The 22229-nt window shown below is 38.7% G+C and overlaps 1 protein-coding gene across 1 annotated transcript in view; it reads right to left on the reverse strand.

Moving 5' to 3' along the window:
• The window catches only part of LOC307052977 (ubiquitin-conjugating enzyme E2 E2), a 358613-nt gene that overhangs the window by 323313 nt on the left and 13071 nt on the right, over window positions 1-22229 (reverse strand). The window contains exon 3 of the mRNA XM_079704159.1: window positions 21176-21226. Within this exon, the coding sequence (XP_079560285.1) occupies window positions 21176-21226 (51 nt within the window). The remainder of the gene's footprint in view (window positions 1-21175; window positions 21227-22229) is intronic.

Consider the following 22229-nt stretch of genomic DNA (forward strand, 5'->3'; position numbering starts at 1 on the left):
TGCAGTCTAAAGAAAAATCCTGAAGCATCATAATTCTCACAAAAAGGTAAACATTCTCTAAATTGTTATTAGGGGGAACAAAATCTGCTACATCTTATTATATTTAAGTATTCTGAAGAAGACTATTTGGTAAGAAAGCCTTAAGGCCAAGAAAAAGAAATACTAGTTACAGACAACTGATTTAAAAAATTTTTAATACCATAAGGGTATTCAGACATTCAATTAGCCTAACCAATGCTTGAAAAAAGGCTGTAAACTTGCCAAAATAATTATGCCTGAACTAATGGCAGAATAATTTTTTTGCTAAGCCAGAGTACGGAATTATTTTAAACATTAAATAAACTATTTCCTTAAATAAAGCCATTAACTTCAAAATGAGTATATGCCGCTCTTTCAAGGAAATTCAGAATATCAAATACAAAATAAAAAATCAGGTACAAGGTGGGGGACAGGAGACAGGATATAGGGTAAAGAGCCCAGTATTTGAGGTCTGATAGGAAAACTGAGGCTTGTGAATTGAATAAAACATACTTAGAAAAGTGAAACTGTAGTATCTGCCATTATAAAACTGTTGGGAGCATAAAAGATAAAGCATGAGAACTGATACACAATAAGTGCTCAACAAATGCTAATATTATTATTTATTATGAAAACTGTTTGTTCATATTACTGGATCTTGTGCAGCACATGAAGAATAATTTTGTTCACCAAAAACCCAAACCAGAATAGTGTTGAAGGTTTTCTTTGCAGTCCCCTTTTTTTAAACTTCAATAGTTATTTGATCTTTTTATAGATCTATTCAATGATAACTATTTTCAAGCAAAGCAGTTACAGCAAGTTATAAGAAAATCAGGGGTTTTAATTGCTTTTATTAACCAATTTATTAACCTAATACCGCTTAAATGGTAATCATTCCATTTTTATCAGCAGAAAGACTTGTGATTTAGTAGAATGTACTGCTTCACTTTTCAATATGATAATTAACCTTAACATCCACCTGCAAAGTACTCCACACTCTCAACAGAATAAAATTATCATCGTCTAAATCATAAAGATTTAGTAAAAATGGTGAAGGCTGTCGTCCCTGTGACACTGTATTCCTAAGAAGCAAAGAAGATTGTAAAAACAGTTTAAAACACACTCCCATACACTCAAAAAAACAGTCTTTCTGTTCCAAAGTGCATTCCAGCTTTGTGGACTGCTCATGACTGTGCCGGAAAATACAGGGTAAAAGGATGCTGTTACTCTATAACCTCACCTGAAGAACAAAGCTCTATGCACAGACCACTCACTTGGCAACAGACCTTTATTTGTGTGAGAATGATATCCAATATATTAAAAACAATGTTAAAAACCATCGGACTAGGGAGAAGTGTGATGGAAAGGAAAACAAGGGAGGCTTCTCAGGTGCTAGTCATGTCCTTGTGCCAACAAAGTGGGCTTCACTGAACAAGTAAATTATCAGTGCCTTCAGCATACTCACGGGCTAACGGGCGAGAAAAGAATACACAGGATCACAAGTAAGTCGCAGAGGAAGTGTCGGCTGTCTAGTCCCATGGAAAGAATTCACAGAGCAGAGTAAAGAAGACTGGGCGTGCTGAGGCAGGGCGCTCAGAGCAGGCTCACTGAGGTGGCGTCTGAGGAAAGAATGAAGGTCAGGGAGCAAGTCCCGCAGCTTTTAAGAGAAGAGCCATCCAGGCAGAGGACCGAGCCAGGGCAGAGACCACGAGGGGGAAGCATGTCTGGCACATCTGAAGAACAGCAAAGAGGCTGATGCAGCAGGCGCGGAGGAATCAGGAGAATGTGCGGTGAGGACAGGGAGATGGACAGGGACCTGATCACTTACCATTTCACAGGTCACTGTAACGGGAATCCAAGGAGTAAAGCGATCTGACTTCCATTTTTAAAGGACCATTCTCTCATGTTAAGAACAGACTACAGAGAAGGAAAGATAGGAGTGGGATGACCTGGTAGGAATTCAAGCAAGAAATGAAGATGGCTTGGACCAAAACAGTAACAACAAGGAAGGCAGCAGTGGTTGGACTCAAGGTATGTTCTGAAGGTCAGGCTAAAAAGATGTGGTGACAGGATGGATGCAGACAGAGACAGAGAGAGAGATCAAGAATAGCTCCTGGGCCTCCCTGGTGGCGCAGTGGTTGAGAGTCCGCCTGCCGATGCAGGGGATACAGGTTCGTGCCCCGGTCTGGGAGGATCCCATATGCCGCGGAGCGGCTGGGCCCGTGAGCCATGGCTGCTGAGCCTGCGCGTCCGGAGCCTGTGCTCCGCAACGGGAGAGGCCACAACAGTGAGAGGCCCGCGTACCACAAAAAAAAAAAAAAAAAAAAAAAAAAAAAAAAAAAAAAAAAAAAAAAGAATAGCTCCAGGGTGTTTTGCTAACTGGAAAGATGAGTTGCTATTAACTGAGATGCAAAGACTGGATGAAGCCGACTTGGAAGGGAAAACAGGAGTTCAGTTTTGGACTTGTTACTTTTGAGGTGTCTATTAAATATTCAAATGGAGTGTTGAGTAGGAAGCTAGACATAGAGGTTAAATATTAAATGATAGGGTTTATTTTATAGACAGCTAACCAAAAATAAATTTTAAACAATAAGATTAAATCTTAACTGTTAACATCAACTTGACTAGCTAATCAATATAATAAATTTTTTCAATATTATTTATCTTTATTTAGTACATCTATATAATGCTCTATCATTAAAGGTCACAAAAAAAGTGAATATGGGCAAACAGAGAAAATACTTAGGCTATCCAGTCAGCTTAAATAATCACAGCGCAACAATACAGAAGGCTTAATTTGCCCCTATAGTAGATGTATAATGCTTAGAGGTGAAAATGCCCAAAGACTCTGTCAGATTTCATCCGTATCTTTCACTGCAGACACAGTACGCCCTGCAGGAGCATAATGGCATCATAAATGGTACTACTGTGCACCAAAGAAACAAAACTATTTCATGACAGCTTTTCTCCCTAAACAAAATAACTGGATCATGACTGCTTACTAATGACAACATGGTACAACCAGAATTGAGTATTGCTGGTTAATATAAGAACACTGCTCTGCAGCTACACACACTGCCGTATTTCAAGCATTACCCAAGTTAGCTGTTTACCTAATAAGATTTTTTTTAATTTTAAAGGTTAGCGCATTAGCACTTTAAAACAAAACAAAAATTAATTAACCCTGTAAGAATTATGAAGCTAAAGAATCATAATTTAAGTGAAATGGGGGGAGGCAAGATTGTCAATGAAATAAATGAAAAAAGGGAATTACCAGTTAATAAAATGTGAATGTTTAGCCAATTATCCGAACCTTAAATATTAAGCAATAAGGAATAAAGGGAAATTACTGAGACGCCTACTCTCCCAGTCAGTATTTCCAAAATTCAACTGGCTGCTCTGCAATTTAAAAATATATATATATATGTGTATATATATATATATATATACATACACACGTATATATACATATATACGTGTGTGTGTATGTATGTATGTATGCGTATATATATATTAAAAAAACAAGGACAAGGCTGGCGCCATGGAGCAAGACCCTATATATCTCAAATAATGGAAACTGGGAAGAAGCGGGAATTATACTTCAAAAGAGGAATAAATGTTGAAATCATTCCAACTCCTTTCCAAAGGGCTCATTTTGCAATTCTTTACATTAAGAGGGTATAACTTCTTTCTACTCAAAGTCCAATTATCATCAACTCAAGGATGAAATACCAGTATACCCTTTAGAACCTCCTCTGCTTTATCACCCAATAATTGACACAGCACCAAGCTTACAGATACTCAATGTTCCCTAAATCTGAATTTATTCTGATCTCATCCTTTTCCCTCTATTTCACCTTCCTCCTTTCATGGGCTCTCTTAAACCTCCCACCCCCATTCAATTTATTTGACTAGCATTTTTTATTATAAAACTGAGTGTTTTCATTATGCTAAGTGAAAGAAGCTAGACACAAAAGGCCACACCTTGTATGACTCCATTTATGTGAAATGTCCGGAACAGACAAGTCCACAGAGATAGAGAGGGTCAACCAGTGGCTGCCCAGGACTGGCAGCAGGCGAGGATGGGAAATGACTGCTCTTAGGTTTGGGGTTTCTTGTGCGGTGATGAAAGTGTCCTGGAAATAGTAGTGGTGAGGCTGCACAACTTCATGAATACATTAAAACCACTGGATGACATACTCTTAAAGGGTGCATTTTATGATATATAAATTATATCTCAATTTAAAAAAAAGACAGTACCCCAAGATCCTTTATAGGGCATTAGGTAAAATCCTTACACACCTCAATAACTCAGCAGTTCCATGATCTATCACTGTATTACAGAGTAAGGTCCTAAATGAACAAGAAAATGTTAAACTCAGTATACTCTGTTTTAGAGGGGAGGGAAATGCAAAACTCATTTTAGAAATATAGAAATTTGTAAACTTGAAAGGATACATTTCAGTTGTTCAACAAATTCAGTCATGCAGAACGCTTCATCTTCCAAAAACACACAATTTGACAATTTTTCCATCTTACTCTTCTTTCTTCAACTATTGCATCAATCCTGTGCACTGGCTTTTAAAAACAGCCTCTCCCCCACTGTCTTCCAGGGGACAATCCCACCCAGCCTTCAGGTTCACTCTGGGACCCCTGGCTGTCCCAGTTGCCACTGGTTTGTTTCTTTTAACTGCTACCAGACGTGTGGCCTGCCTTTGATGGCTTAGCATTATACAACCCTCTATATTTGCAGGGTGCTTTGGTGTCGTGGGAGCTTCCATACACGTTGCTGTGTCTGCTCTTTCTTTCACTCTATAACGTAGGCAGAGTAAGGCAAGACAAGGGGCTTGGTCCACTTCTCAGTGGCAGATCCTGGACTAAAATTTAGAGGTTCTGACTCCAGTGAGAAAGAGGTGCTCAAAAGGGTTTTGGTGAATAAATGAACAAGACTGCTAGATGAACTATCTTACTACTTCAATACACCACACTTCCTTTGTATACCGTCTGATAATTTTCTCTATTTCGAGTGAGTCAGCCTTATTACAACAATTAAGATTATACGCTCCTAAAGTCAAGAAGCCATATCTTACAGTTATCCCACATCCCCAAAGCACTAAGGACTTGGAGGTAAGCTGATTAAAAATGCCAAGAGCTACTACCCATGTACACTGAATACACTCATGGCTGTTGAACTGTATCATCAGAAAAGTTTTTCAAATTGGAAAACACTGAAAAAAATTTTTATCTTAAAAAAAGATTTCCCCTCCCCTCCCAGAAACTTGTATGAGAGCTTAAAACCAAACTTCAGCTCATGTTATGAAGAAATATTTAACAAATACACTAAGATTCTATTTATTAATTGCATTTACAGAATATTTTTTAGCTTAAGTAGGAGCTTATACCTTTCAACAACTATTACTCCCCAAAACTACTGATGGTGGTAGGCCCTGCTACAAGACACAAGAACTAAGACAACTTACATACCTGTGAGAATGAAGCAAAGTACCTCACATGGAGAGTAATTGACATAAAGAACTAAAGATTACAATTTAAGGAAAAAAGACATTTTAGCTGACAGTAAATACAAACCCAATTAATGAGCTCTGTAAACATGAAAAAGTAATGAGTTAATTTATCTAGTGATAAAATGTTCGCTACAACCTCCTAATGAATTTTCTAATCATCTTCTTTTTACTGACCTCAGCCCAGCTGAGATGTCCACATACAAACGAAAATGGAAAATCGTTATCAAGAGATATTGACCACCAAGCAGTATACTTAGCTTTTTAGAGAAAAATAAAACATTCATAAGTTCTCTGCCTTAATAACTTAATAATGCCAAAAATAGCTGAGTGCCTCTTACATGCAATATACCATATTGAGAAGTTAGTGAATTACATATATCATATGCCTTCACCATCCTCAAGACAAAGGAAGACAGTAAATGCATGTAACCCTTATAAATAACACTAACTGCACCAACGACTAACAGTTATTGAGCCCTATGTGGCAGGCACTACCCTTCAGTCCTTCACATACACTAAGTCACATAATCGTCACACAAACTCATGGGACTTTACAGGTAAGGGAACTGAGGCACAGAGAAGTTGTATAACTAGACCAAGAGGTTAAATATAGAAAACCTAGGCAGTCTCTGTGCAAGAAACAACTGTGCAATACCACCTCTCTAACCCAAAGGAACATGTGCTGTGGGCACGCTGAGAGCAGAGAAAATCACAGAACAAAGGGGACACCTGAGCGAGGCCTTGAAGCCCAGATGGAAGACATGGAGAGAAGGCTATGCTTGTGCACCGTGTAGGGAAAGGCTTTCAGGCTCTGCTATTGCTATCTGGCCTCTTCACACACGGACACAGGCAGGAACGGTGACAGAGAGACAGGCAAGCCACACACCCAGGAAATGTCCGCAAGTACACCTAAGCCAACCCCGGCTCTAAAAGCAGCCTTTGCTGTTCTCCAAATACTCCATCCCTGACAGCTCTTTCTCAGTGACAAAAGTGAAGAGCGCTCGGCTGCGTGTTCCAAGACAACGGGAAGCAGACATACACAAACTGGCATGCAGTCAGCAATGACTAGATTAAGAGAAAGGCAATAAGTAACGACACACGCACAACCGGCTGTGGTCAGTCCATGGTCACAGTCAGGCTGCGAGTTCTCAAAAGTGTTCCTAATTCAGCTGGCCCCTGAGCCTGACCGGCCAACATTCACATGGGCAGTATCGTGCTTCCCATGGGGAAAGCCTTCCCTCTTGAGCCCAGCTATGGAGTCTGGTTGAATAGGTAATATGAATAATCTTGAAAAATTACAAACTAAATTACTCTTGAAATCTCAGTGTAACTTGATAGTCTTTATTCACTTATTACTTTCCTGGTGGGGAGAGGAATTATGACCTTACTCCACTTTTCATTCACTTAAACATTTCATTCATGATCAATTTCAGACCCGCTCACCGAGAACTGAGTACTCTCCCCTTCCTTCTTGGCTTCGGAGAACCCTCTCTGCTGGCTTTCCTCCTGCCCCCTGGAGGGCCAGCTCCTTAGGCCTCCTTCACGGCCCCTTCTCCTTTACCCATCTCCAGATGCTATGCTTTCAGAGGGCCTAGTCTTGGGTCCGCTTCCTTTCCCATACCCTTTGCATACATAAATGCATCAATTCCTTTAGACTTAAATATCTTTATTACGACACCTCTCTTGATATTTCCAGCTCTCCATGACTCCAACTCATGTTCAGCTGCCTGTCTCAAATCTCCGTTTGGATGTCTCGCAGACATTTCCCAGTTAACACAGCCCAACAGGACTCCTGATCCGCTTCCCTCCGTAAATCTTCCCCATCCAAGAATAAACAGCACCCTTTCCCCAACAGACCCAAACCCAACCTGACTGCTCCCTTTCCTGTAACATCCCCCCAGCTCTGCCATCGATGCAGCAGCAAGCCCTGTCAATTCTCCTTCAAGATACACACCTCACTTTACCCTCCCTCCCTCTCCGCTGCCGCCACCCTCATCCAGAATACCATCCTCTCGCAGCCTACATGCCCCTCCAGCCCGCAGCCAGATCAATCTGCATGAAAGCTGAACCCTGCTCGACCTAGCCCGGCCTCACTCTGCACTTGACCTTGTGGCACAGCAGCCCCAAGCAAGCTCCACAGTCCCCTGAACCCAGCCACATCGGACCCCTCCCAGCTCAAACACCAAGCCTCCGCACGCTTTAGACTCTCGGCACAGGTGACTTTCGACAGCCGGGGGGCCTCCACGCCTCTGCTCCACTGGGCGCTCAGTTTCGAGGTCACCTCCTTAGAAAAGCCTTCCAAACCCAAAGTACAAGTAGGTCCCCACTCTAAAATTCATCCCGTTTGTCGTCTTCATCGCAATTGTTTTATCTGCTCACTGCCCCCTCCCCGTGAGGTAGTTTCGGATTCTTAAATCTAAGTCCCAGTCTGACCTCACAGCTGAAGCATAAGCGCAGCAGGGGTTAGAGACCCACTGTCTCCTTTGTAATTGCATCCCGAGACCCAGCGCAGTGCTGACCACACAACAGGCTCCTAGAAAACATTTGTTTAGTGTTAAACGACTACCAATATTAATCTCAAAATACACCCTACTCAGCTTATTATTCACTTAACCTAGTAATAGTTATTTTCTGAATACAACAGCACCTTACACATTCTTACTCAAAAATGTAATTTTATTTTGCTGTTTCTCAGACCCCAATTACCATCCTGAGCCTATTCAAAGGTTTCCCTAGTAATCTCTGACCAGCTGCTTTATCAAACATGATGGTTATTCTTATCCCTCTGACAAATTCTTACTCCTTAACAATGTGACAAAATGCATTTCTGCTCTCTCCTACCCAGATTCCAATAAGCACTTAGAAACTGAGACACTTATCCTAAGCCGCAGGGATCAGTATGTCGGTAGGCCCCTCCTTCCCAAGCCTCCAGCAGACCACAAGGCATCAATCCCAACAGTCCTTGACTACGCCTATGTTATAAAGGTAATGTTGTAAGCACATAAATATCCATGTAAGCCTGCCCGATCTCCTACCTAGACACGTGTGCTTACTCAAATATACTCTCCACTTTGTAGATCAGTCAAAACTCCCCAGCTGGATCCCTAGCTGATGGGCCTGACCACGGAGGAGCTGAAGGTCACTGGGTGCATTCACATGTATGTGTCCAACTGAACATCCATCTCTGACTACCTTCCACACAGAAGAGGGAAAATCTGCTCAACCAAAATTTACCATCTCCAACATCCACAGTCAGGAGTCCCCTGCTGGCTGATTACAAAGCTACACTCAATTTGGTCATGTCCCAGTCCAAACCCCTAACTTCCTAAAATGATGGCAAGCAGGGGAATAACCAAATGTTTCAAGTATGGAGAATGAGGACGTCAGAAACCATGCACAACTCTATTTCTCTGTCAGCAGCCAACCCACTACCTCACACCTCTGGTGAGCTCAAAAACTGGAAGAACTGTTAACAGTGTTTCCCTGCTTGAAAGTTGGACACATCTGGCCCATACATAATTTGGAGATGGAGAAAGAATCAATTTTAGATAGCTACCATAGGATCATCTTGGTAAATACTTACTAAACGTTTTATCACCTACATTTATATATTTGGGGAGACTACCCTACATTTATTACTTAAAACACTTTGTCCGTTATATTATTCAGAATACTATCTATAATTCATATTCCATGGTTTTTAAATATGTTTCACCTTATATAACATAGGAAGTTATTAATTTCCCATTAATGCATATAATTAAGAACGCACTAGGTCTGCTACACAAATATTGGAGACGTCTTCTAATGTTATCTTTGGGGTCCACTTTACCTTTTAGGCAAAGCTATCTTATAATGAGGTTCTTTTGGTACTGCAATAACTAAAGCCACTTAGAGATAGTCCAGGCCATTTAAGTAGTGCAAAAAGTGCCTTATACCTAACTCAAATTTAAAGCAAAATGCACAAGGTTTTGTTTCAATGTATCTATTCTATGAACTCTAAAAATTTCTAAAGGATTTGACACCAATGCAACAGGACTGTAAATTTAATTTCTTTGCCCCCTCTTAAAATGTGTCCTTCCTTTCCCCCACCTCAAATCCCAGTTGTTTGAAAGTAGTATCATAACACTGTTCCATATCATTCATGAACCAAGCTGTGATACATGAGGGCTTAGCTAAGAAGACAAATCCTTTCTCTTACACTGGAGAATATGACAGGCAACACAGAAAGAACTGAGAGAGTCCTCCTAGCCAATCCCACCCTACCCTAGTTAAGAAGGCCTGACTCCCAAACCCTTATTCTACTTTCTCAGATTCTAGACCACTGTCCCTGCCCCAGCAGAGTCAGGCTAGCCCTAGTCCCCCTCCTGCAGACCCCCTTCCTCACCCACCGGACACCTGGAATCCAAAGACTGCACATACTGGGCTGCACTGCCTGCTAACTTGAGCCTAACACCAGAATGTCCGCTGCTTAAAGCAATAAGCAGTGCTGCCACTCTTCAGAAGCTCTGCCCTGGCTGCGGGAAAGGGTTTCCCTCCAGCACCTGTGCTGAATCTGTCACCTTCTTCCAGTTCATCACTTGTATGCAGGTCTCAGATCATTCTGCTCCGACACATTAGGCCACAGAATTTTGCCCCAGCCTACAGACATGACAGCCATCTTTCCACAAGATTGGACAAAAGTTTTAAAATAAATATCACTTAATAAGATCATAAATAAAACAGCAGTCCACATGAACATATAAAGAGCAGCGGTCGTTTCTTTAGTATAGTCTGTCATTTGAAATCTTTGAAAGTCTGAATTTTCTTTTAATTCTAAGATGCTTAGCTCATGGAAAAATTATGTCAGAAAAAACACATACCAAATAAAATATAAATTTTCTTCATTAACATTTATTCAATTTCTAAGGAGGCAAATATTTTTTCCAGGACCAAAGGGAGGAGGGAGAAACCATGAGAATTCAAACAGTGTGTTACATAGTTTGATAGACTTGAAGGTATGTTTACTGGCCAAGTGAATATTCAAAAGATTTGCATTAGATGACTGTCAATTTATATTGGTATCTGACTAACACTAAAATTTTTATTTCTTCACTATGTCATATAAGTGGAGTTTATGAAATAACATGTCATAATCTGGGGCCGATGAAATTACTGCATATTCGTTAATGTCTCTAAATCCCACACCAGGCTCTTATTTCCACATGTTCTTCATGTATCATCCTTTTCTTATAAATTTGTAAGTTATAAATAGAAAAGGAAATAAAAGCCTCACTTACTAATTCATATATGGAACTGATAGCAAATAAACTGGCTGTTTTAAATAAAATAGCCAGGCCAATAAACTATACAGATTACATGCCACAGGCTCCAAGAAGGCAAAGGAGAGAGAAAAAATGAGTCACAATCCATGATGAGGAAGACAAAGCTCATAAATTATACTTCATCTGTCTGGAGTCCAGCAGCTGGGAAATACCATCCTAGTACTACCTTGCATGTGACACCTGAAAATCCCTCTGAAATGAGCAAACAGGGTCATTTTCAATCCCTCCAGAGACGGGGCACACACTAACTACCTCCTGAAGCCGTCCATTATTTCTCTGGACAGCTCTGAATGAAGACGAAGCCTTTTTATCAAGAAGAAAATAGTTTCCTTCTAATTTAACACAACACTGCTAGTTCTACACCCTGAAACCACACAGAATCAGATGAATCTCTCTTCCATTTGATGGCTCTGAAAACAGTTAAACACAGCTATGATGACTAACTCCCCACTCCACTAGACAAGGTAACTCCAACTTCTTTCAAATGTACTCTGTGATCATGGATAGGAATTCCCAAGTCTCCTTGTTTATGTTTTGTTTTGTTTTTTGAGGTTCATATTTTTTTAACATCTTTATTGGAGTATAATTGCTTTACAATGGTGTGTTAGTTTCTGCTGTATAACAAAGTGAATCAGCTATACATATACATATATCCCCATATCTCCTCCCTCTTGCGTCTCCCTCCCACCCTCCCTATCCCACCCCTCTAGGTGGACACAAAGTTAATTGTATCTAGATTTTCTAAGTGTATAAAACATATCCATTCTGTCAATGCAATAAGCAACATACTGACCTATCAGAGCTGAATGCTGGACCCAGCTTTGTCATGAAACTGTACTTCCTTGGAGAAGTGCTGTTTTCTCTCTGGGCTGGAGAAAGTGCCAGACCATAAGCTTTCCTGCTTGAATATCCTATGAGTTTATCTAAATGAAATACTTTCAGGAACTTCCCTGGTGGTCCAGTGGGTAAGACTCTGTGCTCCCAATACATGGGGCCCAGGTTCAATCCCTGGTCGGGGAACTAGATACCACGTGCATGCCGCAACTAAGAAGGCTGCATGCCACAACTAAGACCCAGCGCAGCCATAAATAAATAAATACTTACTAAAAATAAATAAAAACAATGCTTTCAATACCGCTTTCATTTTGTTAAAAAGTAAAAATTAAATATTTAACCAATATTTTATAATATTAATATTTACAAGGGTCTTTTACTTAATTAAGGGCACCACGTGTAATGCTCTAAAAAATAAGTTAGTTAGGGGTCCCTGGCTATTAGACTATAATGGTGGTCGGTAGGAAGGGAGGGGGAAGACAAATGAATACATAGCTATAAGCACCTTAAAAAGGTCAAAATGACCTTCTAGTTTAATATTACCTGAAATTAAAGTTAAGCATAAATTTAAGCTTGAGAAGCGTTTATTTTTCTAGGACTGTAACTATATGACAACAGTAGTCACTGGTCATATATGATTACCTAAATTTAAATTAAGTAAAATTAAGTAAAATCAGAAATTAATTTACTCAGTTGGATTAGCCACCTTTCAAGTGCTAAATAGCCACTGCACTGGATGACAGATACAGAATACTTCCATCATAAGAGAAAGTTCTATGGGGCAGTGCTGTTCTAGATTGATTCACCTATATCTATTTTGCAAACAGAAGACAGCACAGCAAAGACCCAAAACCCTTGGTCTCTAACGTCAGAAACACCAAGGCTGAAATCCTAGTTGTGCCACTTACTTGCTGTGTGACCTTGAACAGGTCATTTAACCTGTCTGAGCCCATCTTCCCACCTATAAAATACTGTCTAAAACTAGTATCTACCTCATGGAGAGTTATGACAATTAAGTGAGATAATGCTGGTTAATTACAACAGGCAGTACACGGCCTCAAACACTGGCAGCATTCAACAGACGTCAGCTTTCTAGTATAAGCAACTGTATTTATTCACTCATAGGTACACTGAACCTCAAATGAATGCTAAGATTTGAAATATAGAGATTAAAGAAAGAGCTCTCACCCAAGTGGGTAAGTTAGGTAAAAGAGCTGTAGTATCAGGAGGCCTGACAGCAGTGGGGTGTAAGAGCGGGGAGTGGTGGATCCCACGTGGCTGGAATAGCAGGAATCAAAGCAGAAACCTCGGCTCTGGCAGGAGGGTGCTACCTCTCCTTTCAGTGGTCTGAAATTATTACTAGGCTTCCTATTCTACAGGGGAAGAGTGGAGGGAGAGAGTCTACCTGTTATGTACTTGACTAGAAAGTCAATTTTAGCTCTGGCTTTACCTGACTGCATGACACATTTTAGAATAATATGCTGCTTCCACACAAATATGGAATTTGTTATACCTTTAAAGGCATCCCATTAAGTCCCTAACCTAAAGTATACAGACATTCTAAATAAACAGTTCTAAATGAACATTTACAAAAAGCACAGTCAGAAAGCAAACTCTGGTAACGTTAAGTTTAAAAATCAAAATTTACATTGTTCTTAATATAAAAAATACTAATAAAGTTTTACTTGTTATTTGCAATAATGCTTAGCTGATAAAAGATATTTAAGCCAATGAATGTAATAATCACTGTAAAGAAATGCTTTGGGTGCACTAAAGAATAGTTTTCAGGACATCTTAAAAGGTAAAACAGCTATGGGAATTAAAATATTACATGCTAGAGAGTAATATAACACTTTCTATCTAAAGTGCTTAAGTAATAAATCTGAAATAATAACCAGTTATAAAACTGGGCAACCTAAAATAAGTGACAAAATGTTCTGTTGCTATTATAAAATATAATCCCTGTGTAATCATTTAATGCATGATTCTTCAGACACATTCTTATACCATTCTTAAGGCAAGAAAGATTAGAAAAAATTAAAAAAATAAGAGACCACAAGTAACGGGCACAACACTCACTTTACCACTCAACATTTTCTTTTATTATGAAGTAAACATTTAAAAAAATCTACGGTTAAAGGCATATGTTAAAAAATAACATTTTGGGGCTTCCCTGGTGGCGCAGTGGTTGAGAGTCCGCCTGCCGATGCAGGGGACACGGGTTCATGACCCGGTCCGGGAAGATCCCACATGCTGCGGAGCGGCTGGGCCCGTGAGCCATGGCCGCTGAGCCTGCGCATCCGGAGCCTGTGCTCCGCAACGGGAGAGGCCACAGCAGTGAGAGGCCCACGTACCGCAAAAAAAAAAAAAAGACGCACTACAGCATTCTGCTAACCAATACACATTTACATCACTTTTCAGTTATTCGTACTATTTATTTACTAATAATTTTCCTTGCTCCAGAAAGAGTCTGAGATGGCTTTAAAAAAATGTATGTGGTAGAAAAGGACAAAATGAAGAGAAGATATAAGGTGGAAAAAAAGAGTAAGAAAATAAAATACAACCAGAGTTGAGGTTTCTACACAAAATGCAGTTAAATACTAAAATCGAAGAATAAATAAGGCTCACAGTTTCAGGGCTACCAAAGTAAAGAGGGGAAGCATGATCAATTTTAAGATTTGCAGAGCCCATAGATATTGGCAGTTTCTGCCAACAGTACCATCATTTTCCTGGTCTTGGTTCTTTAAGCATTTTATGTCTTATCTCTCAATTAGTTGTAACCAGCTCTGTAGGATTAGGAACTGCATCTGCATATCTTCTTGCAGGCTATACTTGTCCTACCACAGATCTAATATTAAGCCCTCAGTAAATACTGAAGCGTAGGGGAACATGACCTAGAATCAGCCTGAGTAACAGGGAAAAACAATTTGGCATTAAAAGTGCAGACCCCGAATTAGGAACTGTCAAATGTAAAGAAATCCTTTACCTGGACCAGTGCCTGTAATAATAACATAACACGAACATATACACCCATACAAACACACACACAAGGGAATGTTATAGAAATCACTACACTCACAGAATTACTTTTCAAAATGTTCCAATTAAATATTGTTTCATGGAATTCAGAAATATAAATCAAGCACAGTACAAATGATACTTTGGATTGCCTCGCATGTTGATTTTTTTCTTTTTTTTCCCCTTAACTGAAGCACAAATAGCTAGCCACAAATTTAATTTTTAATGTATTTCTCTACCTACTCACACATGTTGGAAAATAAAGGATGAAAGATCAGAAAACCTGGGTTCAAATCCAAATCAATCATTTCTAGTTGTGCAACCCTGGGCAAATTATTTAATCCCAGGAGCCTCACAGGAAAGACTAAACTGCATCATATATAAAAATCCTTTAAAAGCTACAAAATGCTACATAAATATTACTATAGTAACCAAAAAGAGAAAAATAATTAGTGACAATAATTAGATTTTCACATTGCTGGCTCTTTGTAGAGATCACACCTATATAGACACTAACCCCAATTTCTACCTCAATGCTTTCCCGTTCTGTAATATAGTTTTGAAAAATGTTAACCCCCACACACAGTTTTCCTACATACTGTTTCAGTTACTAGGATCTGGAAAATATATTTTCCTCTATTAAGTGGCTCTCATCAACAGGAAGGTGAGACAGTAGTAAGGTTTATGTCCAGTCATGGCCTCCTCTATTCTAGCAATGCCTTAACTAATGAGTTAAAACAATGAAAAGTAAATGAGACGACTTACAGTTTCTGATTCAAAACTACTACAAAGATACAGTCATCAAGACTGTGGTACTGGCAGAAGGATAGACATAGATCAATGGAATAAAACTGAGAGTTCAGAAATAAATGTTCACATATACGATCCATTGATTTTTCAACAAGGATATGAAGCCAATTCAATGGGGAAAATGGTCTTTGTAGCAATGGTGCGGGGATAACTGGGTATCCACAAGGAAAACAATGACGCTGGACCTCTACCTCACACCATATACGAAATAGATCAGAGATCAAAATATAAAAGCTAAAACTAAAAAAACTCTTACTAGAAAACTATAGGCGTAAATCTTCTTAGTCTTGGATTAGGCAATGATTTCATAGAAATAACGCCAAACGCGCAAATTAACAAAAGAAGAAGTAGATAAACTGGACTTCATCAAAACTTAAAACTTTTATGCTTCAAAAGTAACTATCAAGGAAGTGAAAACACTAGCCACAGAATGAAAGAAAATATTTGTAAACCATACATCTGATACGAGACTTGTATTCAAAATAAATAACACAACTCAACAACAAAAAGACAAAACTCAACTTAAAAATGGTCAAAGAATTTGAATAGACATTTCTCCAAAGAAGATATAAAAATGTCCTTTAAGCATATGAAAAGATGGTCATCATCATTATTCAACAGGGTAATGCAAATCAAAACCACAATGACATACTACTTCACACCTGCCAGGATGGCTATCATTAAAAGACAGAAAATAACAATTGCTGAGGCTATGGAGAAACTGGAACTTTGATACACTGCTGGGAGGAAGGTAAAATGATGCAGCCACTCTGGAATACAGTCTGGCAGTTCCCCAAAGGGTTAAACACAGTCACTATATGACCCAGCAATTCTATTCCTGGGTATATATCCAAGAGAAATGAAAACAAATGTCCACACAAAACCCTGTACACAAATGTTCAGAGCAGCATTATTCACAATAACCAAAGAGTGGAAACAATCCAAACATCCATCAACTGATGAACAGACAGATAAAATGTAGTACCTCCTCACAATGGAATATTATTCAGAGACAAAAATAAATAAAGTACTGATGGCACTACAGCATGGATGAACCTTGAAAACATGATGCTTCGTGAAAGACGCCAGTCACAAAAGGCCACGTACTGTATGATTCCGTTTATATGAAATGTCCAGACGGCAAATCTATGGTGACAGAGAGTAGACTGATGGTTGCCTAGGGCTGGGCGGTGGCAAAATTGAGAGGGAATGGGAAAGGGGTGATTGCTAAAAGGTGTGGTGTTATCTTTCTGGGGCGGCCAAAATGTGAAGCCGATTGTGATGGATGTAAGACTGTGAAGACACTAAGAGCCACTGAATTTTATACTGTAAATTACACATCTCGATAAAGCTGTTACAATTAAAAAATAAAGCAGAGCCTGTGTTCAGTGAGTAGATAATTGAAACATAACAATAAGAGTAAAAACTGCTAATATAACTGAATTACATCCTCTTTTTTAGTATCTCCTCCTTTTATTTGCTCAATTAGTAAATCAAAAGTCAAATCCAAATGGATCATTTTACCACAGTCTCTACTTGCAAGAAGTAATAAGGATCTCTGTCAGCTCCATGCTCATAAAGCTAATATAAACTTGGGCAGTATCAGATCATAACAGAATTTTAACTTAGCTTTTCTCTGTAATATAGAGAAACAGGTTATCCTTAGGATGACAGAAATTTTTATTTTAATGCAGAAATTTTTCTAGCTAGCTGCCAGTTTTCCACTAACCTCAGGGAAATATAAATGAAAACACTAACACATTTACAGATTTAAAATCTGTGTTTTTGACAACTGTGAAGAGTCCTGAAAGTCACAACTTAGTCATCTACAAGCTAAGCTGGTGTGCAGGGCACTGAGGTCGTGAGCAACTCTAGCCAACAGCCCAGCACCTCCAACTCAGCTGGCGGTACCAAAACATTCATGGATCTGCAGCGGTCTCAGGAGAGAGCCCCTGCAAATGTCATGGGTCAATTATGATATCAATCATGATAACTGAGACTAAGGACTTCCCTGGTGGTGCAGTGGTTAAGAATCTGCCTGCCAATGCAGGAGACACAGGTTCGAGCCCTGGTCTGGAAAGATCCCACATACCACGGAGTAACTAAGGCCATGCGCCACAACTACTGAGCCTGTGTGCCACAACTACTGAAGCCTGTGCGCCTAGAGCCCATGCTCCGCAACAAGAGAAGCCACCTTAATGAGAAGCCTGCGCACCGCAATGAAGAGTAGCCCCCGCTCGCCGCAGCTAGAGAAAGCCCGCGTGCAGGAACAAAGACCCAACGCAGCCAAAAAATAAATAAATTTATTTAAAAAAAAATAAGACTAAGCAAAATACATTCTATTTACAGAGACTACTCGAAGTATATAACCGAATTTCACACAAATTATGTACAATTTTCTATGCCCACAGCCCTACAGATCTTAAAATTTTATGAACACAAACTGTTTTCTTAGATATATCATAAAGTTTTGTTTTTAAACATTAATTCTAATGTTATAATATAAAAAAAGAATTAATTTTACGCAGCCAAAAAAAAAAGACAGTATTATTGCATTTTTACCTCAAAGATGATTAAAAAAAAGTGAAAAGAAAACCAAAAAATGTATAGACAGGTGTTTCCTATAAGAAGAAATAATGTAACTTATTGTCGAAGTGTTTTGTGCATGCTCTTTTAAAAGATTAAGTTTGTTCAAAACCAGAAAGAAAAAAAAAAACTTAAACAATACTGCAGTAGAGGATAAACACATGCTAGTTCCCGCAATACAAATCCAAGAACTGCTTACCCGGACATCACATAAGAGATGCACTGAGACCCACAAGTCCCATCTCTAACCTGACATACACACAGAACTGGGCTGTACTAGCCTCTTAAGTTACAGAAAATAAGAATAAACCACACTCCAAGTGGAAGATGACACACACCCACCCTCACCGAGACAGCTAACAGATAAAATCCTTCTCCACTCGGATTGCCTGAACGCACCGATGCTTCCCCACACATGATCTTTACCTGCGACAGTGAGTTAACAAGTACCCAAGCCACCAAAAAGCAGGGCTGTGAGAGGCACGTGTCCCAGGAAGTGTAACACACAAAGGGAATACTTAGGCGACCAGGGATTCTGACTCTATCAGGCAGATGGCTTTAATTACTACACTTCTATAAACTAATTCATTACAGTCAGTAGGACACACATGAAGACGGCACAGCACTTTTAGAAAATCAACCACAAAAGCACTGTTAACCTTGTGCCAAAAACATGTCCAATCAAAATTGTTCTACCTTCTCTTTCTGAAGATAGTGACCACATTCTCATTGAAATATAGATGGGCAGATTTACTATAAACCACAATCAAATATTTGACACCCAAACTCCAAAGGCCACAGCAATCCACTTAATACAAGCACATGAACGTCTAAGTGAAGTAGGCAAGCACGCAGGGAACCTGGGGGTGATCACCACTTCCCAGCCAGCCCCAGCACAGCGGATCCTTTGCCACGGGGGAGCACCACAAACATGAAGGTGGGCATGATCTTCACGTCTGCGTGATCAGTCCAATCAACTATTTGGGGATCAATAAAAGGACCTAAAGACACTTTAGCAATAGTCCTTGATTCTAAAGCAAATTTAGTTACCCAATCTTCACATGGTTAAAAGGATTTCATTGCAAATTTCCGAAAGCCAGCAAATCAACCAAACAAGGTATCTTTCCTACAATGTTCTATGTCAATATCTCAATAAAAATGGGGGGAAAATAAAACTAAGTAGGTGTCTTTCCTGAAATTGTCTGAGGGAGGGGCTTATTATGTGTGACATCTACATTTTTAAATGTAAAACTATTACATATATTTTGCTTACATAACCAGTAATGATACTTTAACTAAGGCTCAATGAAAAAGTAAATCCCCAAATCAGATGATACCATAGTTAAGCTTTTCTTTTTTACATTAAATAGAACTATGGTTCAATTATTTAAGTTTATTTAAATAATAACCATTATGTAATTCCTTTCACAGACTCTTCAGTTCCATGCATGTTTACAATATATTGGTTTAATCTAAGTTAAATTATTATTTGTAGTAAGTCAAGGCTAAATTAGACTAATGCATTAGAAAATAATATGATAGTAAAGTTGCAAACAGTCTAATCATCACATGATATTATATGTGGATTTCATTTATCAAAAATGAGCCTTAAACAAGCTCATCAAAACAAAGCAATTAGTTTATTTTGCAAAGAATCTGTTGTCAAAATTTAAGCAAGGAAGTGTATAAACTAAGTTCACATATTTACCAGTTCAGTTGTTTGTAAAAAGGTAACAAAAATAATATATGAGGTAAAACAGTTTATTAAAAAAAAAAGATTCAAACCGTTAAAACAAATATTATCCTAAGAAACAAGGGATTTTAGTTTAATTCAAACTGAAGTTTTTCCACAAATCAATCCACTTACACAAATTGGCCACCAAAGCCTAAACAATGATCTGTCATCTGAAACAGCTTTGATGTAACATAGTCTTAAGTGTGACAAAAAAAGTCTTACTATTAAACAGTTTTTCCTAACAAAGAATCATTTGTTCTAGCTGAGTGAAACTTTCTTCGAATGTTATTATTGCAAGTTTATATACTATATATGACTCTCATGTAAAGAACCAAATTAAATTCACCACAAACATTAAGTCTTATTAGAATTTTTCCTACACAAAATAGCTGTCAACTAGCCACAGATCCATCTGCAAAACTTTCACTTTCACTAACAACCATAGTTGCTATCTTTGCTTTCATATAAAAACAAAATCAGTGGAATCAGAAATCACACCCAACAATGCACTCAATATTGGAAACCTGCCCTCTCACCTCTGATGCACACCACCACCAATTTAAACGACAAAAACTCCACGCTGGTCTGGTTTCAACACTGAGCTCACATCAAAACAGAAAGAAATGTCTTAAAACAGCCAAACAGCCATCTTGCAACTACTGCACCAGATGCAAGATACTGTTTAAGGTGGGAGATAGTTTCTCTCCTCTTTCCACTATGTACCTGCACGTCATTAATCATTTCTGGGCAAGCACTTTAACTTCCTACAAGTAAACTCAGACCAGAAAGTTGAGGGTGTGTGGTCATAAAGGAGAGAGCGTTTTAAATTCAACCTGCCTCCAATCACCCGTTCTGACTTAGTCACAAGCCATGACGACAAGAAGTAATGTAAACCATGAAGAACACTGTTTAATGTTCCAGCACTTTTAAAAATCAATTTCCAACAGGATAACAATTGAATAATTATCAAATAGCAAATATTTTAGCCACGCTGTTACTGCACCATTGAAGAAATCATTTAAAACCCTCACGCCTCTTCCACTAAAAGGTGACTGTATTTGTTACCCTATAATTTCACTACCTTACTGTTATTGCGTTACTGTTTTTTTGGTGACGCCACTCTACCACTGCAAACATACTTGCGGAATATCCCATTTCTGCAGAGACAACCACCACCACTGTCTTCCACAGTCATTAAAGTCCAAACCACAATGATGTTTTTACTAACTAGTCAGGCTACAACAACAATAGTTGCGCATCAGACCAACAGTTCAATTACCTCTTCTGCAAAAGATACAAATAAATAAAAATCCGTAAGTACTTACCTACAGTTGGGAGGCGGGTCCAATGTAATTTCTGCAAGTTCCTTCTGAATTCTTCAAAATAAAGACAAAGAAAGTTACATTAAAATGTCTTCACTCTTTTAATATTTCATTAAAATTATACTTTTACACTAGTATTTCCCGTTTGTATGCTTTTAATTTGAAATACTAATACTGTATAAATCATCACATACAATACCAACAAAGTAGTCATTTCTGCCACAGCTTTGACAATGCGCCTACAAAGAGTAACGAGACTGGCCACCATCGGTGCTTGCAGCCTGTGTTAGCAACACTATGACTTCAATGAAAACTTCGTTAAGCCACTGCTAACACTAACCAAAATTTCTAGTTTAAATTGGAAATGTTTGCCACACTATTTATGGATCATTCCAACTTCTGATCTGTACTAGAACATTCCATATAGGATGGAAAAATGATCATATTAAGTTGAATCCAAGCATCCTGACTGAGCCAATCAACTGGTGAAGAAAGGATTATCAGGATCTCATTCTAAAACCCAAAACCGCTATCAAAGCATAAATGGTATTATTCCCTGAAGCCTCTAGGTTGGAGCAAGTTGAGGCTTTCAAGTTTCAATAAGGCTTACTAGAATTCCTTCATTTTAAAGTAACTGCATGAGCTTTGTGCAAAGGGGGAAAAAAAAAGAACTTTTATTTTAAAAACGTGTTTTTGCCCTCATGAGTTATTTTCATCTTTTATTTTTAACTGCACCTAACCCCTTATACATATACAAAGGCTAACAGTGCTACACTGTTTTGTAAGAGTATACTTAGCAACCTTCTATCATCCATGTATTATTAAAAGCAGGCTTTGTTAAGCCTAATTTTTTTAAATTCTCAAAACCATTTCTTCTCCTCTGCCTGGGTTTTTAAATATGAGATTCACTAACTGCTGGATGCCTGCTCTTTTGGTAATGACAGGTGACTAAAAGTACCATAGAAAAATAAGAATTTTAACAAAGACATTTATTCTCAAACAGTTTCATTCTATGCCTTTTTCAAGACAACAAACGGAAGCTCAGAACTGGTGCAAA

The sequence above is a fragment of the Hyperoodon ampullatus genome, assembly GCF_949752795.1.
Source record: "Hyperoodon ampullatus genome assembly, chromosome: 5".
Lineage (NCBI taxonomy): Eukaryota > Metazoa > Chordata > Mammalia > Artiodactyla > Ziphiidae > Hyperoodon > Hyperoodon ampullatus.